This window comes from Eurytemora carolleeae, unplaced genomic scaffold (assembly GCF_000591075.1).
Source record: "Eurytemora carolleeae unplaced genomic scaffold, Eaff_2.0 scaffold548, whole genome shotgun sequence".
NCBI classification, from domain to species: domain Eukaryota; kingdom Metazoa; phylum Arthropoda; class Copepoda; order Calanoida; family Temoridae; genus Eurytemora; species Eurytemora carolleeae.
This window is the reverse complement of record NW_019396440.1, coordinates 85,269-112,029: the sequence shown is the minus strand read 5'-3', so window position 1 is coordinate 112,029 and position 26,761 is coordinate 85,269. Positions and strand designations below refer to the sequence as shown.

Sequence of the window (26,761 nt, the reverse complement as noted above, 5' to 3'; positions counted from 1 at the left end):
TCCAGGACTTTAACAAGCTTAGACATGTCAGAAGAGACTTGATTCTTGAAGTCTTTAACCTGAAGCTTGACATGTTCCACATCTTCCTTGACATTTTTAACATCAGCCTTGATATTTTCCATTTCACCCTTAAAGACATTTCCTAGCTCAGACATGTCTTCTGGGACTTGTTTCTTAAGGTTTTCAATCTTGAGATTAACATTTTCTACTTTAACCTTGACATTTTCTAGTTCCTTGTTGATTTGGTCATTTTGACCCAGAACAGTCTGAATTCCTAAAAAGAACAAAGTTAACACTAACACCCTCCCAAACAATTAAAACCAGTTATTTTGAGAGGAGATTTGTCTTGAAATATATACCTCCCCACCCCCTTACAAGATCCTTTATTCAATTTAAAGAGTAAAAGAAAATATTAGAATACAAGGCTTTAAAGGCGCTTCGCCCCAACTTCTATTTCATGTTCTTTTTGTGTACATTATAAAACAAAAGCAATTTTTTTCAAATTTTACGAGAGATAAATTTTGAAAATTCGATCATCCATAAACTTTGTCTGGGGTAATGCGCGGTCCCACAAAAAAATTTGGGCCCGATCGTTTCAGCCGTTTTGACGTTTGTTGGTTACAAACGGACAGACAGACAGTATGTATATATAGAATAGATATCTAAAGATCGATTAAATTGGTCTAATGTGGCACTTCATTTCTGGACATAAATCCTCAGCACATTAATACAAACCTTGTTTGGTAACTTTTATTTCAGCCACTTCTTTCTCTAGTTTACTCATATCTTCTTGAACAGCTAAAGCTAAAGCTTTGATGGGTGAAGAACTCATGATAGTCTTGTAACTTTGTCAGATCTACAGAGATACCTAAATAACATGCAATACAATGATGGATACAGCTAGTACTTTGTGCTTAACTAGCTATAATAGTGGGGGTATGGGAATTGATAAACAGAACTTTATAAGTTTGCTATCTTGGTTCTCAGACATTTTATGCATTCATGATAAATATGTTATGTAGTGATTAAAAATCAATGTTTTCTATGTGTGCATAATTTTGCACATTTTTTCTCTTTTCTTTTGGAAACCTGTATTTTCAAAAAAAAAAATTTATTTAAACAAATTTAAACTACACCATTTATATATGTATTTATATCTTTGTGTGTGAATAAATCATTATAATATAATATTATATAATAAGTTCAATTCATAAACATTTGAAGGACTGTAGTGTACAGTGGTAACCAGAAATCAGTGGGATGATAGTCGACTGTATTTCTTTCTTAAGCTAGAACATATAGCTAAGCATTTAGTAATTTGTTTACGTGCCCTAAACATTTACAGAGATAGTAAAGGTACAATTTATAAAGCCCAGTGATATTTCATACTTAACCCTATCAAGATTGGGCAATTTTTGTCTAATATAGATTGGAAGTGGGTGGGGAAACACCCCCTCTTAGAGTTGAGATATGGGAGTGTGATACATGTACCCAATCCAACTTTTCAAGACCTGCTCATTAAAAAAAAATTAGACCACCTACTTTAATGGTCAGTGTGTAAGAGAGGATTTTTAAAAAGTTCAAAAAAGTATGTTGAAAATTTTTTCTGAACTAGTTATTTTTACTTGTGACTAATATTAACATGTGACACATGCTATTATATCCATTTTTCAGGGGCTTTTCAAATATTTTGGCCCTGTAGCTTAATTAATAAAAAAGTTATTAACCATTTCTGATTTTTTTAAACACCGACCCGCCGTTTGAGTGGAGGACCCACCCTCACCGAAGGTTAAGAGTGTCACATGGGCTTACTAGGCGAGCAGCCCAGGCGGCTATATATCTAGTACCGGCTCGATAGTACAGTATATTATTTTGTACTGGCACAACATATTTCAAATGTCGTCCGCTATCTTCGAGTATGATAACTCAAATTTTTGAAACAAGGGAAAAGATCAACCCTAGCTGTCTCAGAAGTATCCTTCTTGCTACCAATATCTTTGCTATCAGTTTTTATCATTTCCAGGACTTTAACAAGCTTAGACATGTCAGAAGAGACTTGATTCTTGAAGTTTTTAACCTGAAGCTTGACATGTTCCACTTCCTCCTTGACATTTTCAACATCAGCCTTGACATTTTCCATTTCACCCTTAAAGACATTTCCTAGCTCAGACATGTCATCAGAGACTTGTTTCTTAAGGTTTTCAATCTTGAGATTAACATTTTCTACTTCAACCTTGACATTTTCTAGCTCCTTGATGATTTGGTCATTTTGATCCAGAACAGTCTGAATTCCTAAAGAGAACAAAGTTAACACTAACACCCTCCCAGACAATTAAAACAATTACAATTTATAAAGCCCAGTGATAATTCATACTGAACCCTATTGCAGATTGGGCTATTTTTGTCTTATATAGCTTGGAAGAGGGGGGGGGGGAAACACTCCCCTTTAGAGTTGAAATATGGGAGTGTGATACATGTACCCAGTCCAACTTTTCAAGACCTGCTCATTAAAAAAATTAGACCTCCTACAAAAATGGTCAGGGTGTAAGGGAGGATTTTAAAAAAGTTCAAAAAGTATGTTGAACATTTTTTCAGAACTAGTTATTTTTACTTCTGACTAATACTAACATGTGACACATGTTATTATATCCATTTTTCAAGGGCTTTTCAAATATTTTGGCCATGTAGCATAATTAATAAAAAAAGTTATAAACCATTTCTGATTTTTTTAAACAACGACCCGCCGTTTCATTGGAGGACCCACCCTATCCTATGCATCAAAAAAAATTGTTATGCTAAATTTGTTTAAAACTATTATGTTGAAAAAGTAATGAAGTTTCAGCGTTCTAATGTAAGCCTTTTTTATGTTATTCAGAAAAAGTCACGGGGGAGGGACCCCCCCCCCCTCCAATCGTGATAAGGTTAAAAGAAAAGATGAAGACGACAATTCCATCGTATTTTGGTTACTACCGTCTTAATATAATGTTAACAACATTCAATTAGTAACGGCGCCATCTATATTTTTTATTGTTACACAAAATAAAGACTTTCGTCCTTGGACGTGTGTATTAAGGAACGGATTCTTTCTTTGCCACAAATTCTTATTTTTCAATCATTATATCTTTGCAACCAAATTTCGTAGATCTTTGATATTTCAAACTATGAATTCTGTTAGATAAAATCTAAGTTTGAAATATCAAAGGTTTACACCTTCAGATTGCAGAGATTTAAAGATTAGAAAAATCAAGTTTGAAGCAAAAATTCAGTTATTCTTTTCCAAATTTTTAAGAGATTTAAAATCTATTTGACATTATAGGAGTTTATCAGACGGGAAATTTAAAAAGGTGCGCGAAGCGCTAAGAGGAATTTTCTAGGTATAAATGGGAAACAAAGGACAAACACAACACTTATCTTTCCTAAAAAAGATTCTTTCTGTACTTTGCAAAAGGAACAATAATTACCCCAAAAGCTCCAGGGGGGAAATAAGCCTCCCCCCCCAGCCCTGAACCCGCTACTGTTTGTACTGCATAATTCCAATTAATTAATAATAAAAGAAAAGATGTTATAATACAAACATTACTCCTAAACTTAGGATTTGAATCCTAGAAGGTAACGAAGATCAAATTCCACCAAAGTACAATAAAAAATCACACTAATTACTAATTACACTGGCAAACTTATTTCAATCTTTTACCATAATAGGTAATATAACTCTAATAGATCCCATAATGGCATTATTAACACTATTACCAAGTCAGAGATCAGGTGCAGTATATTTGAATGTGGATAGTTAGCATTCTGGGTTAAGCTTTAGCTGCTTACAGTTATTTATTTACAGTTGTAAACAAATCCACGGAAACCATGGAATTCTAATTTCTTGAAGATGGGTCCGAATGATGTGAACTTGAAGATGGGTCCGTATGTGGGATCTACATAAACTACAACTGCAGTATCATTAGCAGAAACCCGGTATTGAGAACCTTTTAGTCTGATTGTAATATCCTTTAGTGCTTTGATCTTGGTTCCTATCCTTGATGTATTACGAACAACTTGACCATCCAGGCAGAAGGTTGACCCATTGCAGTTTTTGCATGGGTCTTTGGTATACTCGTATATATCCGCTAGTTTCTTGTCAAGTTTGGAAGATTTAGTCTTAAAATATTCCAGCTGAATCTTGGTATCTTCCAATTGAATCAAGGACTCATCCAGCTGAGACTTGGTCTCTTCTATCTTAATCTTGGACTCTTCCAACTTAATATTGGTCTCTTTCGACTGAATCTTGGACTCTTTCAGCTGAATCTTGGTATCTTCAAACTTAATCTTTGTCTCGTTTAATTCAGTCTTGGTATTCTCCAACTGAATCTTGGTATCTTCCAGCTGAATCTTGGTATCTTCCAACTTAATCTTGGTCTCGTTCAATTCAGTCTTGGTATTCTCCAACTGAATCTTGGTATCTTCCAGCTGAATCTTGGTATCTTCCAGCTGAATCTTGGTCTCGTTTAATTCGGTCTTGGTATTCTCCAACTGAATCTTTGTATCTTCCCCCTGACCCTTGACATCTTCCATTTGCTTCTTCATATCTTGAAACTGAATCCTCATATTTCCCATCTCCTCAAATATTTGATCCAATTGCTCCTCAGTACGCTGAATTCCTAAATAATAACATAAATATAAAGAAAACTAGATGATTTTATCTGAAAAAAAATTAGTAAGAAAAAAACCATAGCCTTTTTTTCCCCATGTTTTTATCCTCTTCCCAGATTTTGATGTCTTTGAAATATACGCAAAATTGTCTTGTCCTATGGACAAGGGTATGTATTTATTTTATAGACAAGTTTTTAACTAATCTAATTTATACGATGAGAACAATAAACTGCAGGATAGGAAAACAACATAAAAGTAATAAATAAGTGTATTTGATGTTGTAACAAAGCAACAAGTTTACTAGTGACTTTTTAACACAAACTGTTCTAGATCCGTATATAAGGAGAAAATGGTTTGACATATTTCATGTCCAAGAGATTAAAGCTCATGTAAATACATCAAATTCCATTATTTTTATATTTTCCACAAGAATATTCAAAAATTCAGCTCAAAGAAATCCGTAGTCTCAAAACTAAAATAGTAAGAAAAGAAAAATAGGATTTTGAGAAGATAATATTACTATAATTGTTAAGTTTTTGCTTCAAAGTTTTAAATTTCAACGTGGTTTTATAGGTTTATTATGAAAATAATTAAGATTATTCTATAATAATACCTCCACTGTCGAATTTCCTCTTAGTTCCACGATTCTCTAGTTTAGTGGCTTCTTCTAGAGCGTCAGAGAATATTTTCAGGATTGAGGAACTCATGTTCAGTGTTCAGGTTGTCAGGGGTACCTTGAAAATTAACGTTTTAAAAGAGGGTAAAGAGTCAGTCTACAATTCCTTTATTTTCTGCCACAAATTCTTATTTTTTTATTTCTAAATCTTTGCAACCCGATCAGGCCCGTAACCAGAGGGGTGCAAGGGGTCAGGTTGCACCCCCATTATTTTTTTAAATAAGATCTATTCTTGAAAAATTAAGATTATCATGGTTTATGGATAATCAAATTATTAAAACTTCATCAAAGTTCGATCTTCATTAAATTTTTGAAAATTTTGAAAATCCATGAAATCTTATCATGAAATCCGTGAAGCACATGCCTGGGATAACAAGTTTGATTTACTATAATTTGTAGGATTATACAGTTGTAACCAGTAATACTTCATACTTTCCTAAAACTAGACCCATAGCTTAGAATTTTGTAATTTGTAATTTGTATGCATGCCCTGAACATTTACAGAGATAGATTTAATAAATAAGGCGTCAGCAATATTTTGTCATTGTTATATAAAAAAAAGACTTGCGTCCATTGGCATGTGTATTAAGGAACTGATCTTTGACATAAACTCTTATTTTTCAATCATTATATCTTTGCAAACCAATGTCGTATATCTATTATATTTCAAACTATGAATTCGATGTTTAAGATAAAATCTAAGTTTGAAATATCAACTGAAACTGAAGATATTATAACCTGATTTTAAGATAGAAAATGGAAGAAATTATAACCTGTTTTTAAGATAAAAAACTGAAGATATTATAACCTGTTTTTAAACTAGAAAATGGAAGATATTATAACCTGTTTTTAAGATAGAAAATGGCAGATATTAACCTATTTTTAAAATAGAAAATGGAAGATATTATAACCTGTTTTTCAGATAAAAAAATAAAGATACTATAACCTGTTTTTAAGATAGAAAATGGATGATATTATAACCTGTTTTTGAGTAAGAAAATGGAAGATATTATAACCGGTTTTTAAGATAGAAAATGGAAGATATTATAACCTGTTTTTAAGATAGAAAATGGAAGATATTATAACCTGTTTTTAAAATAGAAAATGGAAGATATTAACCTGTTTTTGAGATAGAAAATGGCAGATATTATAACCTGTTTTTAAGATAGAAAATGGCAGATGTTATTACCTGTTTTTAAGATAGAAAATGGCAGATATTATTACCTGTTTTTAAGATAGAAAATGGAAGATATTGTGACCTGTTTTTAAGATAGCAAATGGAAGATATTATAACCTGTTTTTAAGATAGATAATGACAGATATTATAACCTGTTTTTAAGATAGAAAATGGAAGATATTATAACCTGTTTTTAAGATAGAAAATTGAAAATATTATAACCTATTTTTAAGATAGAAAATGGCAGATATTATAACCTGTTTTAAGATAGAAAATGGCAGATATTATAACCTGTTTTTAAAATAGAAAATGGAAGATATTATAACCTATTTTTAAGATAGAAAATGGAAAATATTATAACCTGTTTTTGAGATAGAAAATGGCAGATATTATTACCTGTTTTTAAGATAGAAAATGGCAGATATTATAACCTGTTTTTAAGATAGAAAATGGAAGATATTATAATCTGTAGAAAATGGAAGATATTATAACCTGTTTTTAAGATAGAAAATGGAAGATATGATAACCTGTTTATAAGAAGGAAAATGGAAGATATTATAACCTGTTTTTAAGATAGAAAATGGAAGATATTGAATCCTGTTTTTAAGATAGAAAATGGAAGATATTATAACCTGTTTTTAAGATAGAAAATGGAAGATATTGAATCCTGTTTTAAAGATAGAAAATGGCAGATATTATAACCTGTTTTTAAGATGGAAAATGGAAGATATCTTTGTTGTTTAGATAAAGCTGTAAAATATATTGTTGTAAATAGAACATGCAAGTTACAACTAATTAAAATCTAAAATTACATTCACACTTGAGAGTCCCTTAAAAACTAAACTTAAAGGAACTGAGTTTTTGCCACAAACTCTAATCTTCTAATCCCTCAATCTTTGCATCCCAATGTCGTAGACCTTTAATATTTTAAACTATAAACTCTGATTTATCAAATAGTATAGGTTTAAAAATCAAAGGTTTACACTATCAGGTTGCAAATATAAAGGGATTAGAAAATTTGAGTTTGTGCCAATAACTCAGTTCTATTGCAAAGCTTTTACGAGATCTTATTCATCTTTTTAAAAATGCATAAAAAAAATATCCATGTGGAGTTAGAATCAGTTTCTTTAGTTCTCCTATGTAGATTCGACGTAAACGTAAATGTATATGATTTAATAGGAAAAGTAAGAAAAACAGGAATAAAAACTTAAAGGTTTAATTTTCATCTCAAAGTTTAACAATCTCTAAGTTTCTAAAATAAAACTTACCAGAAATATTCTGGAACAGTCCTGAAGGTTTTCTAAACTGTATTTAAGTCAGGGAGAAATCAATATTTATCTGAAACATACAATATTATTTTTACACAGAGATTTTAACTATTGCAGAATAGAATGAAATTGAAAAATATTAATTTTTGAAAAAGAGTTATCAACAAATTGAAAGATCCAACCGAAATAAGATTTATAATCACAATATGAAAGGAAACTTACATCTTAGAAGATTGTCAATTGCAACCTGTACAGCTTATATTACTAATACTTAACAAGAAATTTTCAAAAGTTTAAATGTTGATCATAGATCAACTTTAATCAATTCAAGATTTTTAAGCCAAAATTTTTTACAATATAACAATATTAAAATAGTGAGAGAATATTTCAGAGAGAATATTTAGAATAAGATCGGTTACTTCTGATTTTGAAAAATATTTAACTTTTCTTCAGCATAAACTTTTCTGAGAACAATTCTATCACTCAGAGGGAATTATAATACAAACATTACTCCTAAACTTAGGATTTGAATCCTAGAAGGAAAAAGGGAATTATAATACAAACATTACTCCTAAACTTAGGATTTGAATCCTAGAAGGTAACGAATATCAAATTCCACCAAAATGCAATAAAAAATCACACTAAATCTTGACAGTTCTTGTGACATATTAATTCTTAGCTCAAGAAACAATATTGAATACAAACATTACTCCTAAACTTAAGATTTGAATCCTAGAAGGTAACGAAGGGAATCATAATACAAACACTACTCCTAAACTTAGGATTTGAATCCTAGAAGGTAACGAAGGGAATCATAATACAAACATTACTCCTAAACTTAGGGTTTGAATCCTAGAAGGAACGGAGCTCAAATTCCACCAAAATGCAATAAAAAATCACACTAACTACTAATTACACTTGCAAACTTATCTTAATCTTTTACCATAATAGGTACATATAACTCTAATGGATCCCATAATGGCATTATTAACACTATTACAAAGTCAGAGATCAGATGCAGTATATTTTAATGTAGATAGTTAGCATTCTGGTTTAAGCTTTAGCTGCTTACAGTTATTTATTTACAGTTGTAAACAAATCCCATGGTTCCATTGAAACCAGCGCTATATCCTAATTTGTTCCAATCGATGGCTGGATTGATGGATGGATGTACATCAGCAGGAACCCAGTATGGAGTACCCGTGGAACCCTTGAATGTAGCACCCTTTAGTGCTCTGATCTTGGTTCCTTTCCCTGGTGTATTACGAATAACTTGACCATCCAGGCAGAAGGTTGACCCATTGCAGTTTTTGCATGGATCTTTGGTATACTCGTATTTATCCCCTAATTTCTTCTCAAGTTTGGAAGTTTTAGTCTTAGAATATTCCAGCTGAATCTTGGTATCTTCCAATTGAATCTTGGACTCATCCAGCTGAGACTTGGTCTCTTCTATCTTAATCTTGGACTCTTCCAACTTAATATTGGTCTCTTTCGACTGAATCTTGGACTCTTTCAGCTGAATCTTGGTATCTTCAAACTTAATCTTTGTCTCGTTCAATTCAGTCTTGGTATTCTCCAACTGAATCTTGGAATCTTCCAGCTGAATCTTGGTCTCGTTTAATTCGGTCTTGGTATTCTCCAACTGAATCTTGGTATCTTCCCCCTGACCCTTGACATCTTCCATTTGCTTCTTCATATCTTGAAACTGCATCCTCATATCTCCCATCTCCTCAAATATTTGATCCAATTGCTCCTCAGTACGCTGAATTCCTAGATAATAACATAAATATAAAGAAAACTAGATGATTTTATCTGAAAAAAATGAAAAGAAAAAATCCATAGCCTTTTTCTTTCCATGTATTTATCCTATTCTCAGATTTTGATGTCTTTGAAATATACGCAAAATTGTCTTGTCCTATGAACAAGGGTATGTATTTATTTTATAGACAAGTTTTTAACTAATATGATTTATACGATGAGAACAATAAACTGCGGTATAGGAAAACAACATAAAAGTAATAAATAAGTGTATTTGATGTTGTAACAAAGCAAAAAGTTTACTAGTGACTTATTAAATCCCTTGTTCAGTGAAATGAATCTGTTCACACTGCACAATTCCTGTGTCTTATTGTACTACTTAAAGTCACAACTTGAGTCCTCCTTATTCCGGAGTTTTCTGGTTTGATAGACAAACTATTTAATAAACACATTTCTATGGACGACTGTTTAATAGACAAAATGATAATACTAATAAAAATACTATTTTTAACACAAACTGTTCTAGATCCCTATATAAGGAGAAAATGGTTTGAAATATTTCATGTCAAGGAGATTAAAGCTCATGTAAATACATCAAATTTTTATATTTTCCACAAGAATATTAAAAAATCCGTAGTCTCAAAACTAAAATAGTAAGAAAAGAAAAATAGGATTTTGAGTAGATAATTATACTATAATCATTAAGTTTTTGCTTCAAAGTTTTAAATTTTAAATTTCAAGGTGGTTTTATAGTTTTATTATGAAATTAATTAAGATTATTCTATAATAATACCTCCACTGTCGAATTTCCTCTTAGTTCCACGATTCTCTAGTTTAGTGGCTTCTTCTAGAGCGTCAGAGAATATTTTCAGGATTGAGGAACTCATGTTCACTGTTCAGGTTGTCAGGGTTACCTTGAAAATTGACGATTTAAAATAGTGGAAAGAATCAGTCAACAATTCTTTTATTTAAAGGAAATGATTTTTTGCCACAAATTCTTATTTTTTTATTTTTAGATCTTTGCAACCCGATCAGGCTTGTAACCAGGTGCAAGGGGTCAGGTTGCACCCCCATTATTTTTTTTAATAAGATCTATTCTTGAAAAATTAAGATTATGATTTATGGATAATCAAATTTTCAAAAATTAGTCTTCATCAAAGTTTGATTTTCATTAAATTTTTGAAAATTTAGAAATTTAGAAAATCCATGAAATCTTATCATAAAATCCGTAAAGCGCCCTAAAAGCCTGAACTGAAAACTTTAGAATGGTGGATATTGAGATTAATGTTTAATCCTCTCTTTTTCTTAACATCAAGATTAACCTAATCGTGTCCTTGTTTTTCTGAAAAGTGTATAAAATTCAACCAATCAGAGTCGCGTATATGAAGCCGATAAATTTGAAATTTTGCGCGCCGTATAAGATTATATACAGAAACGGGAGGGACTTTACTTGATTTTTCTCTACAATATCCCAGAAAGAACGGTTAAGAAGAAAATCAAAAGTGTGTCCATTGGATACTCAAGATTAAGTAATTGGGATTAAGGATATCTCATTCTAAGTTTGATTCACTATAATTTGTAGGATTGTACAGTTGTAACCAGTAATACTTCATACTTTCCTTAAACCAGACCCATAGCTTAATATTTTGTAATTTGTAATTTGTATGCATGCCCTGAACATTTACAGAGATTAATAAACAATTTACAATTTACAATTTACAAAGCACGGTGATAATTCATAATTAAAAGAAAAAATGAAGACAACAATCATTCCATTGAATTATGGTTACCACTAAGAATTAAGTAACATTAAATAAATAAGGCGTCAGCAATATTTTGTCATTGTTATATAAAAAGAAAAGAATTGCGTCCATAGGCGTGTGTATTAAGGAACTGATCTTTGACACAAACTCTTATTTTTCAATCATTATATCTTTGCANCGAAGGGAATCATAATACAAACATTACTCCTAAACTTAGGATTTGAATCCTAGAAGGTAACGAAGGGAATCATAATACAAACATTACTCCTAAACTTAGGATTTGAATCCTAGAAGGTAACGAATATCAAATTCCACCAAAATGCAATAAAAAATCACACTAAATCTTGACAGTTCTTGTGACATATTAATTCTTAGCTCAAGAAACAATATTGAATACAAACATTACTCCTAAACTTAAGATTTGAATCCTAGAAGGTAACGAAGGGAATCATAATACAAACACTACTCCTAAACTTAGGTTTTGAATGCTAGAAGGTAACGAAGGGAATTATAATACAAACATTACTTATCTTTATCTTAATCTTTTACCATAAAAAGTACATATAATTCTTATGACCATAGATCCCATAATGGCATTATTAACACTATTACCAAGTCAGAGATCAGATGCAGTATATTTGAATGTGGATAGTTAGCATTCTGGATTAAGCTTTAGCTGCTTACAGTTATTTATTTATTTACAGTTGTAAACAAATCCGGTTCCAATGAAATCCATGCTTAATCCTGATGTGTTCCACTTGATGAAGGGTCCGAGTGTGGAATCTACCCTATCTACAACTCCAGTATCATTAGCATGAACCCGGTATTGATAACCAAAGCTATTCCATGTAGTATCCTTTAGTGCTCTGATCTTGGTTCCTATCCCTGGTGTATTACGAACAACTTGACCATCCAGGCAGAAGGTTGACCCATTGCAGTTTTTGCATGGATCTTTGGTATACTCGTATTTATTCGCTATTTCCTTCTCAAGTTTGGAAGTTTTAGTCTTAGAATATTCCAACTGAATCTTGGTATCTTCCAATTGAATCTTGGTCTCGTTTAATTCGGTCTTGGTATTCTCCAACTGAATCTTGGTATCTTCCAGCTGAATCTTGGTATCTTCCAATTTAATCTTTGTCTCGTTTAATTCAGTCTTGGTATTCTCCAACTGAATCTTGGTATCTTCCCCCTGACCCTTGACATATTCCATTTGCTTCTTCATATCTTGAAACTGAATCTTCATATTTCCCATCTCCTCAAATATTTGATCCAATTGCTCCTCAGTACGCTGAACCCCTAGATAATAACAAAAATTGGAGAAATTTTGTTTTGGAAACAATAATATTTTTAAAATACGGAATTCTATGGATAAACTGTTTACTAGGTGAATTGTTTTATTAACAAACTGTTTTATAAACAAACTGTTTTATAAACAAACTGTTTTATAAACAAACTGTTTTATAATCAAATGTTTTAAATGTAAAGGTGGTTTTGAGGTTTATTATGAAACTTGAAAATATAAAAGGTTCTTTTACCTCCGCTGTCGGAATTCCTCTCAGTTTCTTGCTTCTCTAGCTTCTTAGCTTCTTCTAGAGCAACAGCGAGTAGTTTCACAATTGAGGAACTCATGTTCAGGTTAGGTTGTCAATGTCAGTGCCTGGAAAACATACGTTTTAAACGTGGGGAAATTTAAGTTGGGATTTTCATTTTTTTAAGAAACTGCAGGTCCTAAATTTAAGTGACTTTCCATTGAGACAATTACATTCGATATCCATTAAACCTTTGTAAAAAATGACGAAGATATTCTTGATTTCTATCTATAAAATGAGAATTGGCAGTATTAAACAGAGTTTAAGATAGAAAACCGAAGATATCTTTCTCATTGTTGCTTAGATAAAGTTGTAAAATATAATGTTGTGAATCAGGCGTGCTTCTCTTTCTTAGAGGGCAGGGATGGTTTTTTTCGCTAAATTGGTGAAAATAAACCAATTTTGGGTAAAAAATTTGAAAAAATATAAAAAAAACTTGCCTTTAAACTTTATCATTTCCCCCCCAAAAATTCCCCCCTTTAAATTAACACTCAGGGCGTAGTGGAGGTTTAGCCCAGGGGGGTGAACTTTTAGCGAAACAAATTTTGTGCACCCCCCTAAAAACTGGTATTNCTAAAAAACTGCATTAAAGGGAGTGTTCGCGAAAAATGAAAGGGGGTATAGGCTTAATGCGAAAAAAGGCACTTTTGATCGCTACTAATCTTACTTCTATTTGTTGCGTCTATAAGAAGAAAATTGTTAAAAACGACAAAGACCGAAGAACGTAGTGTCCATACAAATTCAGAAAGATGCAACATACCACTTAGACCGTAAAAAAATCTATTTAATTTTAAACAAATCATTCAGATATTACAACCTATAGTCATCGATTATCTTTCGCCACATTTGTATATAGTTGATTTTTCATATTATGTTTTGATTTTATTTTTTAAAATAATATTTAGCTTACAACTTGTTTTCGAACATTCCTGGAAAATATTAAAATGTCGTCTTCATTACCAAAAATCCTCGAAACAGGAATAAATGTTTTATTTCAACCTTCTGAGTCTATTTTTTTTCAACCATTTAGAATTCCATTTTCTGCTGTGGGTTCTCTGCAAGAGTGACTTACACATTTCTTTGTTATAATAAAGATTGGAGAAACATTTTTCAAGTGAGAAACACGACTTGTCTTCCACAATTTTGATCAGATTTAGATTTCAAGGGTATTGTTGTAAATCCAGCATTACCATATCTTTACATAAAGGGTCACTTGAAATTACGATTACAGTCCTTTTATTAATGTCCCAGATATACCACTTGCTAGTAGAATGAAAATAGTAATAAAAGCTTGATGGTTTACTACTCATCTCAAAGTTTAACAATCCTAAACTAAAACTTAACAGGAATATTCTTAAACAGTCCTGAAGGGTCTCTAAACTGTATTTAAGTCAGATATATCAATATTTATCTGAAACATACAATATGATTTATGCACAAAGATTATATTAAACTATTGCAGAATAGTTAACACAATTGAAAGATCCAACCAAAATAAGATTTATCATCACAATATGAAAGTAAACTTACATCTTAGAAGATTGTCAATTGCAACCTGTACAGCTTATATTAATAATACTTAACAAGAAATTTTCACAAGTTTAAATGTTGATTATAGATCAACTTTAATCAATTTAAGATTTTTAAGCTATAAGTTTTAACAATATAAAAATATTACAATATTAAAATAGTGATAGAATCTTTAGAATAAGATCGGTTAATTCTGATTTTGAAAAATATTTAACTTCTTTCAGCATAAACTTTTCTGAGAACAATTCAATCACTCGGAGGGAATCATAATACAAACATTACTCCTAAACTTAGGATTTGAATCCTAGAAGGTAACAAAGGGAATCATAATACAAACATTACTCCTAAACTTAGGATTTGAATCCTAGAAGGTAACGAATATCAAATTCCACCAAAATGCAATAAAAAATCACACTAAATCTTGACAGTTCTTGTGACATATTAATTCTTAGCTCAAGAAACAATATTGAATACAAACATTACTCCTAAACTTAGGATTTGAATCCTAGAAGGTAACAAAGGGAATCATATTACAAACATTACTCCTAAACTTAGGATTTGAATCCTAGAAAGTAACGAAGGGAATCATAATACAAACATTACTCCTAAACTTAGGATTTGAATCTTAGAAAGTAACAAAGGGAATCATAATACAAACATTACTCTTAAACTTAGGATTTGAATCCTAGAAGGTAACAAAGGGAATCATAATACAAACATTACTCTTAAACTTAGGATTTGAATCCTAGAAGGTAACGAAGATCAAATTCCACCAAAATGCAATAAAAAACCACACTAACTACTAATTACACTTGCAAACTTATCTTAATCTTTTACCATAAAAAGTACATATAACTCTAATAGATCCCATATTGGCATTATTAACATATTACCAAGTCAGAGATCAGATGCAGTATATTTGAATGTGGATAGTTAGCATTCTGGGTTAAGCTTTAGCTGCTTACAGTTATTTATTTACAGTTGTAAACACATCCACGGAAACCACGGAATTCATAATTTCCATATGGGTTCCACTTGATGAGGGGTCCGTATGTGGGACGTACACTTTCTACAACTCCAGTATCATTAGCAGGAATCCGGTTTTGAGTACCCGAGCAATTCCATGTAGTATCCTTTAGTGCTCTGATCTTGGTTCCTATCCTTGGTGTATTACGAACAACTTGACCATCCAGGCAGAAGGTTGACCCATTGCAGTTTAAGCATGGGTCTTTGGTATACTCGTATATATCCGCTAATTCCTTCTCAAGTTTGGAAGTTTTAGTCGTAGAATATTCCAACTGAATCTTGGTATCTTCCAATTGAATCTTGGACTCATCCAGCTGAGACTTGGAATCTTCTATCTTAATCTTGGACTCTTCCAACTTAATATTGGTCTCTTTCGACTGAAGCTTGGACTCTTCCAGCTGAATCTTGGTATCTTCAAACTTAATCTTGGTCTTGTTTAATTCAGTCTTGGTATACTCCAACTGAATCTTGGTATCTTCCAGCTGAATCTTGTTCTCGTTTAATTCGGTCTTGGTATTCTCCAACTGAATCTTGGTATCTTCCAATTGAATCTTGGACTCATTCAGCTGAGACTTTGTCTCTTCTATCTTAATCTTGGATTCTTCCAGCTGAATCTTGGTCTCATCCAACTGAATCTTGGATTCTTCCAGCTGAATCTTGGTATCTTCCAACTTAATCTTGGTCTCGTTCAATTCAATCTTGGAATTCTCCAACTGTATCTTTGTATCTTCCAGCTGACCCTTGACATCTTCCATTTGCTTCTTCATATCTTGAAACTGAATCCTCATATTTCCCATCTCCTCAAATATTTGATCCAATTGCTCCTCAGTACGCTGAATTCCTAAATAGTAACATAAATATAAAGAAAACTATATGATTTTATCTGAAAAAAATGAATAAGAAAAAAATCCATAGCCTTTTTCTTTCCATGTTTTTATCCTGTTCTCAGATTTTGATGTCTTTGAAATATAAGCAAAATTGTCTTGTCCTATGGACAAGGGTATGTATTTATTTTATAGACAAGTTTTTAACTAATCAAATTTATACGATGAGAACCAGAAAACTGCAGGATAGGAAAACAACATAAAAGTAATAAATAAGTGTATTTGATGTTCTATTTTTAACAGAAACTGTTCTAGATCCGTATATGAGGAGAAAATGGTTTGACATATTTCATGTAAATACATCAAATTCCATTATTTTTATATTTTCCACAAGAATATTCAAAAATTCAGCTCCAAGAAATCCGTAGTCTCAAAACTAAAATAGTAAGAAAAGAAAAATAGGATTTTGAGAAGATAATATTACTATAATAATTAAGTTTTTGCTTCAAAGTTTTAAATTTCAAGGTGGTTTTATAGGTTTATAATGAAAATAATTAAGATTATTCTATAATAATACCTCCACTGTCGAATTTCCTCTTAGTTCCACGATTCTCTAGGTTAGTGGCTTCTTCTAGAGCGTCAGAGAATATTTTCAGGATTGAGGAACTCATGTTCACTGTTCAGGTTGTTAGGGTTACCTTGAAAATTAACGTTTTAAAAGGGAGGAAAGAGTCAGTCTACAATTTCTCTTTTTTAAGAAAATGATTTTTTGCCACAAATTCTTATTTTTTTATTTCTAAATCTTTGCAACCCGATCAGGCCCGAAACCAGGAGGGTGCAAAGGGTCAGGTTGCACCCTCATTACTCCTGAAAGGGGGGTGCAGTGACTAATTTGCAGTTGCACCCCCTACTATTTTTTTAAAATACGATCTATTCTTGAAAAATTAAGATTATCATGGTTTATGGATAATCAAATTTTTAAAACTTCATCAAAGTTCGATCTTCATTAAATTTTTGAAAATTTTGAAAATCTATGAAATCTTATTATGAAATCCGTGAAGCACCCTAAAAGCCTGGGATAATAAGTTTGATTCACTATAATTTGTAGGATTGTACAGTTGTAACCAGTAATACTTCATACTTTCCTAAAACTAGACCCATAGCTTAGAATTTTGTAATTTGTAATTTGTATACATGCCCTGAACATTTACAGAGATAGTTTTTAAAAACAAAGGCGTCAGCAATATTTTGTCATTGTTATATAAAAAAAGACTTGCGTCCATTGGCGTGTGTATTATGGAACTGATCTTTGACACAAACTCTTATTTTTCAATCATTTTATCTTTGCAAACCAATGTCGTATATCTATTATATTTCAAACTATGAATTCGATGTTTAAGATAAAATCTAAGTTTGAAATATCAAAGGTTTTCACTATCAGATTGCAAAGATATATGAATTAGAAAATTTGAGTTTGTGGCAAAAACTCAGTTCTTTACTAAGCTTTAAAGAGATTTAAAATCTATTTTAAAATATAGAGATTTATCAGCCAAAATCGTTCAGAGGATTTTGCTTAGTAACAGTGGGAAACAAAGGACAAAAACAACAAATTTTTTTTTCTTGTTATTTTTTTTACTTTGCAATGGAACATTAATTACCCCCCAAGAGCTCCGGGGGGGGGGGAATAAGTCCCCCCCCCACCCCTGAACCGCTCCTATTTTAACTGCATCATTTCAATTAATTAATAATAAAAGTATTTAGTAATTACAACACTTATCTTTTTATAGAAAATTCTTTCTTAATTTTGCAATAAGACCCAAAAAGTTTTAAAATTATAACAACATTCTCATTTTTCTCTGTAGAATTGAATGATGGAAAAAGGAAAGTGGCAGATATTAACCTGTTTATAAGATAGAAAATGGAAGATATCTTGGTTGTTTTCATAAATGTGAAATATGCTGTTGTACATACAACTCATTAAAATTCAAAATCACGTTCACAATTGACAGTCCTTTAAAAAACTAAAAACCAAAAAAAGGAAACGATGTTATTGCCACAAACTATTAATTCCCTAATATTTTCAACCCGATTTCGAAAACCTTTGATATTTCAAACTATGAATTAATGTTAAAATGGCATTAGGTTGCAATGATATAGGGATTAGAAAAGTTGAATTTGTGCAAAAAATCAGTTTCTTTGTTATATTTAAATCGACGTATAAGTTAAAATGAATAAAATTTTATTGGAAAAGTATGAGAAAATGAATATAAGCTTGTAATTAAAATTACATATCCGAAATTTAACAATTCCTGAATAAAATAAAATAAAACTTACCAGAAATATTCTAGAATAGTCCTGAAGGTTCTCTAAACTGTATTTAAGTCAGGGAGAAATCAATATTTATCTGAAACATACAATATGATTTATGCACAAAGATTTTCTTAAGTTATTGCAGAATAGAACAAAATTGAAAAATATTAACTATTAAAAAATAGTTAACAACAAATTGAAAGATCCAACCGAAATAAGATTTTTCATCACAATATGAACGGAAACTTACATCTTAGAAGATTGTCAAGTGCAACCTGTACAGCTTATATTACTAATATACTTAACAAGAAATTTTCACAAGTTTAAATGTTGATCATAGATCAACTTTAATCAATTTAAGATTTTTAAGCCAAAAGTTTTAACATTATAACAATATTACAATATTAAAAAAGTGAGAGAATATTTCCGATAGAATATTTAAAATAAGATCGGTTACTTCTGATTTTGACAAATATTTAATTTTTCTTCAGCATAAACTTTTCTGAGAACAATTCTTTCACTCAGAGGGAATCATAATACAAACATTACTCCTAAACTTAGGATTTGAATCCTAGAAGGTAACGAAGGGAATCATAATACAAACATTACTCCTAAACTTAGGATTTGAATCCTAGAAGGTAACGAAGGGAATCATAATACAAAGATTACTCCTAAACTTAGGATTTGAATCCTAGAAGGTAACGAAGATCAAATTCCACCACAAAGCAATAAAAAACCACACTAATTACTAATTACACTTGCAAACTTATCTCTATCTTAATCTTTTACCATAAAAAGTACATATAACTCTAATAGATCCCATAATGGTATTATTAACACTATTACCAAGTCAGAGTTCAGATGCAGTATATTTGAATGTGGATAGTTAGCTTTCTTGGTTAAGCTTTATCTGCTTACAGTTATTTATTTACAGTTGTAAGCACATCTACTGCAGATACCACCACGGATATGTGATGTGTCCGTGTGTGGAAGCTACCCTCTCTACATATTCTACAACTCTATCTTGTTTGGAAGTTTTAGTTTTAGAATATTCAAGCTGAATCTTGGTATTTTCCAGCTTAATCTTTGTTTCGTTTAATTCAGTCTTGGTATTCTCCAACTGAATCTTTGTATCTTCCCCTTGACCCTTGACATCTTCCATTTGCTTCTTGATATCTTGAAACTGAATCTTCATATTTCCCATCTCCTCAAATATTTGATCTATTTGCTCCTCAGTACGCTGAATCCCTAGAAAAAAAAACAAAAATTGGAGAAAATAATTCATTTTGTTTTGGAAACAATAAGATTTTTAAAATACGGAATTCTATAGATGAACTGTTTTCTAGGTGAATTATTTTATGAACAAACTGTTTTATAAACAAAGTGTTTTATGAATAAACTGTTCGAAACACAAACTTTTTTATAAATAATCTGTTTTATGGACTAAATGTTTATAGAATAACTATTTTTAAGACTAATTGTTTGCTAGACAAACTGTTTTATAGGAAAATTGTTATGGACAAACTGTTTAATAGACAATTTTCATTATTCCATAGACTAACTATTTTAAAGACAAACTAAAAGTTTTAAAAATAAAACTTAAGCAAAGTAGTTGGAAATGTCTTACAAGGAAATACAAATACTGGACTGAAAATTAAATGAAACCAACTTTTTAGTCGCTGCCTTGATACTCATTACTCAACTTTGTAAGAAGTAAAAATAAATTTTAAATCTTAAAAGGATGGTTTAGAAATTATTATGTGCGAAACAATTTAAAAATAAAGTAGTTTTAGTTTGAAGCAGGAAATAAAAGAAATGTGGTAAGGATGTATACAATTCAATAATGTTTAGTTATTCACCCTTGTTTTAAATGTAAAGGTTGTTTGTAGGATTATTATAAAAATATGTTATATTTTTCTACCTCCGCTGTCGGACTTCGACTCAGTTTCTTCCTTCTCTAGCTTCATAGCTGCGCTTTCTAGAGCTTCTGGAAGTATCTTCACAATTGAAGAATTCATGTTGAAGTTAGGAACTGTCAATGTCAGGAGTACCTGAAAAGGAGGGAAAAATAAGTTGGCAATAACATTTTACTGTTAATCATAATTTCTATTGATACCGTTACATTCGATGTCTTTTAAACCTTTGCCAAAAATGAAAAGTGAAAATTGGTCATTTTTGATCCTCTGTTGAATGGCAGAATTAAACAAAGTTACAGATAGAAAACCGAAGATATCTTCATCATTGTTGCTTAGATAAAGGTGTAAATACACTGATGTGAATCAGGCATGCCAACTCTTTAATAGAGGGCAAGAATGTTTTTTTTCGTTGAATTTGTGAAAATAAACCATTTTATGGGTAGAAGTATGAAGTTTAGAGAAATTCATAAAAATATACATACAGAGTGTCCCACTAAACATGACAGTGAAGAAAAAGCTTTAATATCGTCTTTAATCTTAGAAATAATATGCGGCAGTTGTTTGTTTGTCAACATATTTAACGTGTTTGGCTCTAGAAACAAATTACCCCTAGTCCTGGCATTTCGTAAATGTGGTCTGCCTGTTTTTGAGCTTTAACAGGATTTAACAGGAAATATTAAGAATTTTGTTCATCATTAAATTCATTAAAGAGACTAAAAAGGAAAAATGAAAGGGAGTATATAATACAAAAATAAACAACTGTCATTGGTCGGATGTGCAGTATAGCGGATGGGAAAATAAAACAAAAATAAACAGCTGTCGTAGGTCGGATGTGCAGTATAGCGGATAGGCCGTATAGCCGATCAATATTACCCCCCCCCCCCTTGACATTTCATGGCTTAACCCTATCCCGTTGGGGGGGGGGGGATATTTTCCACCCCCTTGTGTTTTTTCTGAATACCTTAAAAACGGCTTACATTAGAATGCTGAAACTTCTTTACTTTTTCAATATAATAGTTGTGAACTAATTTTTTTTTTTGATGTATAGGGTAGGGTGGATCGGTCGTTAAAACGGCGAATTGGTGTTTCCAAAAAATCAGAAATGGTTAATAACTTTTTTATTATTTAATTCATCAGGACCAGAATTTCTGTCATTTATACAGAATACAATTAAAAAGAAGATATTTATTTGTGTGGTTGGCTTAAATATCTAAATAAGGAAATAAAAATTTGACATAATTGTAAAAACTTCAGTTTTCCCGTTTATTTTTCAGGGGCAGATTCAGGAGATTATCAGAATGGACAATTTAATTAGGCATTTAATGGGGTTTTCCAGGAATTCCTTTCTGAGAAACAAAGAACAAATACAACCCAAAAGTTTTAAAATGATAAAAATGTTCCCGTTTTTCTCTGTGGAATTGAATGGTGGAAAAAAGAAAAATGGCAGAAATTAAAATTTGTTTAAGATAGAAAATGGTAGATATTAACCTGTTTTTAAGATAGAAAATGGAAGATATCTTTGTTGTTTAGATAAAGCTGTAAAATATATTGTTGTAAATAGTACATGCAAGTTACAACGTTTTAAAATATTACATTCACACTTGACAGTCCATTAAAAACTAAACTTAAAGGAACTGAGTTTTTGCCACAAACTCTAATCTTCTAATCCCTCAATCTTTGCATCCCAATGTCGTAGACCTTTAATATTTTAAACTATAAACTCTGATTTATCAAATAGTTTAGGTTCGAAAAATCAAAGGTTTACAGTTACACTATCAGATTGCAAATATGTAGGTATTAGAAAATTTGAGTGTGTGGCAAAAATTCAGTTCTTTTACCAAGCTTTCACGACATTTGTTTAAAAATGCATAACAACAAATATCCATGTGGATTAAGAATCAGTTTCTTTGTTCTACTATATAGAATCGACGTGAAAGTTAAAATGGATATAATTTAATAGGAAAAGTAGGAAAAACAGGAATAAAAACTTAAAGTTGAATTCTTCTCATCCCTAAGTTTCTAAAATAAAACTTACCAGAAATATTCTAGAACAGTCCTGAAGGTTCTCTAAACTATATTTAGTCAGATATATCAATATTTATCTGAAACATACAATATTGGTTTAAAACAAAGATTTTAAATGCAAAAAAAGATTTTCTTTTAAAAAAAATTTACAACAAATTGAAAATCCAAACAAAAATAAGATCTACTTTTACAATATGAAAGGAAACTTACATCTTAGAAGATTGTCAATTGCAACCTGTACAGCTTATATTACTAACACTTAACAAGAAATTTTCACAAGTTAAAATGTTGATTATGGATCAACTTTAATCAATTTAAGATTTTTAAGCCAAATGTTTTAACAATATTACAATATTACAATATTAAAATAGTGAGAGAATATTTAGAATAAGATCGGTAACTTCTGATTTTGAAAAATATTTTAACTTTTCTTCAGCATAAACTTTTCTGAGAACAATTCTATCACTAGGAGGGAATCATAATACAAACATTACTCCTAAACTTAGGATTTGAATCCTAGAAGGTAACGAAGGGAATCATAATACAAACATTACTCCTAAACTTAGGATTTGAATTCTAGAAGGTAACAAAGGGAATCATAATACAAACATTACTCCTAAACTTAGGATTTGAATCCTAGAAGGTAACAAAGATCAAATTCCACCAAAGTGCAATAAAAAAGCAAACTAAATCTTGACAGTTCTTGTGACATATAAATTCTTAGCTCAAGAAACAATATTGAAACAGAACTGTAAAAACAATTTTTTAAAAATCAGAAAAATTTCAACAACAATTTCAGAAAGAAAACAGAGCATATCTATGAATAAAAGTATCAGTCAAAATGTTTAGGAATAAATCCTGCCAACAATATGAGAACAGAGCTATAGCTTTATTAGTATCAAATGCGAAAAATGACATTATAAAAGAAGGTTTATAAAATCAAATTAAGAACAATGTATATGAAAACGCAGTTGATACTAAACGAGAGCTTTATAGCTTTATGTCTGTTTAGTGACAATTGTAAACAAATAGTATACCAGGATATAGCGAAGGCACTACTATGGGACAACCATTCTTACCCTTACCCCTGTATTCCTTATTTGTTCTTATCTTTGTTCCATCCATTGGTCAACAACTTTTCCAGCCTGGCAGCATACAGGACATCTAACTGAACGAACTGAACCATGCAATCTTCTCCTTGAACCTTGGACTCATCCAACTGAATCTTGGACTCATCCAACTGAATCTTGGACTCATCCAACTGAATCTTGGACTGATCCAACTGAATCTTGGACACATCCAACTGAATCTTGAACTCATCCAACTGAGTCTTGGTATCTTCCAGCTGAATCTTGGTCTCGTTCAATTCAGTCTTGGTATTTTGAAGCTGAATCTTGGTCTCTTCTATCTGAATCTTGGATTTTTCCAAGTGAATCTTTGTCTCGTTCAATTCAGTCTTTGTATCTTCCGTATCCTTCTTCATATCTTGAAACTGAATCTTTATATTTCCCATCTCCTTGATAAGTTGATCCATTTGCTCCCCAGTTCGCTGAATCTCTAGAAAATAACAAAAATTGGAGAAAATAATTTATTATATTTTGAAAACAATAACATTTTTAAAATACGATTCCATAGATAAACTGTTTTCTAGGTGAATTGTTTTATGGACAAACTGTTTAATGAACAAACTGTTTTACAGAAAAAGACAATAACGGTTTTATAGGCTAATTGGTTTTTGGACGAAATATTTTATAGTCAAACTGTTTTATGGACAAACTGTTTAATGGAAAATTTACAAACTATTCTATAGACTAACTAGTTTAAAGACAAACTAAAAGTTTTAAAAATAAAACTCAAGCAAAATAGTTGGAAATAATTTACAAGGAAATACATATTCTGTACAAGAATAAAAGTAAAAAATGTTACAATTAAAAGGACGGTTTAAAAAAGTATTATATTGCCATATTTTAAATAAAGTATTTTGAGTTTGAAGAAGAAAATAGAAAGGATAAAAAAGTTCAATTTTATTCAATTATTTAGTTTTGTTTTAAATGTAAAGGTGGTTTTGAGGATTATTATGAAACTTGAAAATATGAAAGATTCTATTACCTCCGCTGTCGGAATTCCTCTCAGTTTCTTGCTTTTCTAGCTTCTTAGCTTCTTCTAGAGCAACAGCGAGTAGTTTCACTATTGAGGAACTCATATTCAGGTTAGGTTGTCAATGTCAAGGGTGCCTGGAAAAAATATGTTTTAAAAGTGGGGAAATATAAGTTGGGATTTTCATTTTATTAAATATGGAGAAATTTCTTAAGAACGACTCATGCTGAAGAACGGTAGCGTCTATACAAATTCAGAAAGTTGCAACATTCAACTCGGACCGTAAAATAATCAATTTAATTTTAAACAAATCATTTAAATATTAAATCCAATGTAATCAACTATTTTACGACGAAATCGTACAATATTTCACTGGGGCTGGATTTTAAAATGTTCTTGAAAAATGAAGATATCGTCTTCATTATCAAAAGTCCTCGAAACAGGACATATGTTTTTAAAAGTAATCATAAAAATATAAAAAATATTATGAAATATTAACTTTACACGAATGCGTCGAACAATTATCGATGATTATTGGTTGTAATATCTATAATATCTGAGTGATTTGTTTGGAATTAAATGAATTTTTTTACGATCCGAGTTGAACGTTGCAACTATCTGAATTTGTATGGACGCTACGTTCTTCAGCATAAGTCGTTTTAAACAATGTTCTCCTTATAGACGCAACAGATAGAAGTAAGATTAGTAGCGATCAAAGCGCTTAATTTTTGTGGTAAGCCTAAACCTCCTTTCATTTTTTCGCAACCACTCCCTTTAAATTCAAGTGACTTTCCATTTAGAAAATTACAAAAACATCTAGTTATATTTCATAATATTTTTGATTTTGTTTTTTAAAAATAATATTTTGATGGAGCTGGATTTTCGAATTTTCTTGAAAAATATGAAAATGTCGTCTTCATTATCAAAAATCCTCAAAACAGGAACACATGTTTTTAAAAGAAACTATCTGATCATAAAATAAATAAAAAATATTATGAAATATCAACTATACACGAATGCGTCGAAAATTTTTCGATGATTATAGGTTGTAATATCTGAATGATTTGTTTGGAATTAAATTGATTTATTTTCGATCAGAGTTGAAAGTTGCAACTTTTTTAATTTGTATGGACGCTACGTTCTTCATTCGATATCCTTAAAACCTTTGTCAAAATTGACGAAGATATTATTGATTTCTATCTATAGAATGAAAATTGGCAGAATTGAACATAGAAAACCGAAGGTATCTTCCTCTTTGTTGCTTAAATAAAGTTATAAAATATAATCGGGCGTGCCTACTCTTTAATAATGTCCACTTAATCATTTTTTCCCACAAGAACACCTAAAAATCACCACCACCCCCCCCCCTGCGGCCGGGGGGGTGAGTAATTCTGTTTGGGGGGTCACTTGAAACTTCATTTACAGTTCCTTAAATAAAACTGAAGTTGTCTAAAACTGAATGAAATTCTTCATACAGGGTGTCCCACCAAACATAACAGTTCAGAGAAAGCTTGAAGATCATCTTAAATCTTAGAAATCATATGTGGCATCCATTTTTTCAACCTTCTTTAACATGTTTGGTTCTAGAAACAATAATCATAAAATTTCCCTAGTCCTGGTTTTTCGTAAATGCGGTCTGCGTTTCTTGAGCTTTTTTAAAAACAGGAAATTATTAAGAATTTTGTTCGGATTTCAAGTTATTAAATATAACCAAATTGTAATAACCACAACGAAAATATACTGTTAATTTTAAAGGAACAAAAAGAGCAGACCTACAGTTAATACGTTTACAAAAAGTTATTAATTCGAGAATTTTTCTTTTAATATTAGGTTGCCAACTGAATGCCACCTATGCAATTATTACAAAGATCTTGAAGACGATATTCAAGTCCTCACTCAACTAAACCATGTTTATCTCGTTAATTTTGAGGCCAGAAAGGAATTGAGTCTCTGTCACAAACTCTGATTTTCAAATCCCTATATCTTTGCAACTCTGTTAAATTAAATAGTCTAAGTTTGAAATATAAAAAGTTTACACCGTCAAGCTGCAAAGATGGAGATTAGAAAATTTGAGCTTGAGGTAAAAACTTCCTTTATTGGTATTTTGTTAAAATTAACAATAATTTAAGGGGGATTACTAATAATAGGGGGGGGGGGG

At 31.0% G+C, this 26,761-nt stretch overlaps 3 protein-coding genes across 9 annotated transcripts; all 3 read right to left on the bottom strand.

Moving 5' to 3' along the window:
- Positions 1-3,754: 3,754 nt before the first annotated feature.
- LOC111703374 (spindle pole body component 110-like) lies at positions 3,755-7,837 on the bottom strand. Of its 2 annotated transcripts, XM_023475295.1 has the most exons (4): positions 7,766-7,837; positions 5,258-5,378; positions 4,371-4,652; positions 3,755-4,286 (listed from the first exon to the last, which is right to left on the bottom strand). In XM_023475295.1, the coding sequence occupies exons 2-4, from the start codon at positions 5,349-5,351 to the stop codon at positions 3,829-3,831; spliced, it is 834 nt and encodes a 277-aa protein (XP_023331063.1). In that variant the 5' UTR covers positions 5,352-5,378; positions 7,766-7,837; the 3' UTR covers positions 3,755-3,828. The 2 variants fall into 2 exon arrangements, with proteins under 2 accessions (XP_023331063.1, XP_023331062.1); XM_023475294.1 differs by having other exon boundaries at positions 3,755-4,652.
- Positions 7,838-8,776: 939 nt separating this feature from the next.
- LOC111703373 (MAR-binding filament-like protein 1) lies at positions 8,777-22,603 on the bottom strand. Of its 3 annotated transcripts, none has more exons than XM_023475293.1 (3): positions 22,517-22,598; positions 10,317-10,437; positions 8,777-9,535 (listed from the first exon to the last, which is right to left on the bottom strand). In XM_023475293.1, the coding sequence occupies exons 2-3, from the start codon at positions 10,408-10,410 to the stop codon at positions 8,844-8,846; spliced, it is 786 nt and encodes a 261-aa protein (XP_023331061.1). In that variant the 5' UTR covers positions 10,411-10,437; positions 22,517-22,598; the 3' UTR covers positions 8,777-8,843. The 3 variants fall into 3 exon arrangements, with proteins under 3 accessions (XP_023331061.1, XP_023331059.1, XP_023331060.1); XM_023475291.1 differs by lacking the exons at positions 8,777-9,535; positions 10,317-10,437 and adding exons at positions 15,345-16,272; positions 16,833-16,953 and having other exon boundaries at positions 22,517-22,603; XM_023475292.1 differs by lacking the exons at positions 8,777-9,535; positions 10,317-10,437; positions 22,517-22,598 and adding exons at positions 15,345-16,272; positions 16,833-16,953; positions 18,590-18,988.
- On the bottom strand, positions 11,468-15,386 carry LOC111703375 (uncharacterized). Of its 4 annotated transcripts, none has more exons than XM_023475298.1 (3): positions 15,299-15,386; positions 12,822-12,943; positions 11,468-12,582 (listed from the first exon to the last, which is right to left on the bottom strand). In XM_023475298.1, the coding sequence occupies exons 2-3, from the start codon at positions 12,913-12,915 to the stop codon at positions 11,981-11,983; spliced, it is 696 nt and encodes a 231-aa protein (XP_023331066.1). In that variant the 5' UTR covers positions 12,916-12,943; positions 15,299-15,386; the 3' UTR covers positions 11,468-11,980. The 4 variants fall into 4 exon arrangements, with proteins under 4 accessions (XP_023331066.1, XP_023331064.1, XP_023331065.1 ...); XM_023475296.1 differs by lacking the exon at positions 15,299-15,386 and adding an exon at positions 14,220-14,868; XM_023475297.1 differs by lacking the exon at positions 15,299-15,386 and adding an exon at positions 13,836-14,190.
- Positions 22,604-26,761: the final 4,158 nt, after the last annotated feature.

Excerpts from the sequence above, each read along its gene's own strand:
- LOC111703375 (XM_023475298.1), bottom strand. The coding sequence starts at position 12,915 with ATGAGTTCCTCAATTGTGAAACTACTCGCTGTTGCTCTAGAAGAAGCT. Across the intron at positions 12,583-12,821 it reads GAGGAATTCCGACAGCGGAG|GGGTTCAGCGTACTGAGGAG; the intron begins GTAAAAGAACCT and ends GTTATTATCTAG.
- LOC111703373 (XM_023475291.1), bottom strand. The coding sequence starts at position 16,926 with ATGAGTTCCTCAATCCTGAAAATATTCTCTGACGCTCTAGAAGAAGCC. Across the intron at positions 16,273-16,832 it reads GAGGAAATTCGACAGTGGAG|GAATTCAGCGTACTGAGGAG; the intron begins GTATTATTATAG and ends GTTACTATTTAG.
- LOC111703374 (XM_023475294.1), bottom strand. The coding sequence starts at position 5,351 with ATGAGTTCCTCAATCCTGAAAATATTCTCTGACGCTCTAGAAGAAGCC. Across the intron at positions 4,653-5,257 it reads GAGGAAATTCGACAGTGGAG|GAATTCAGCGTACTGAGGAG; the intron begins GTATTATTATAG and ends GTTATTATTTAG.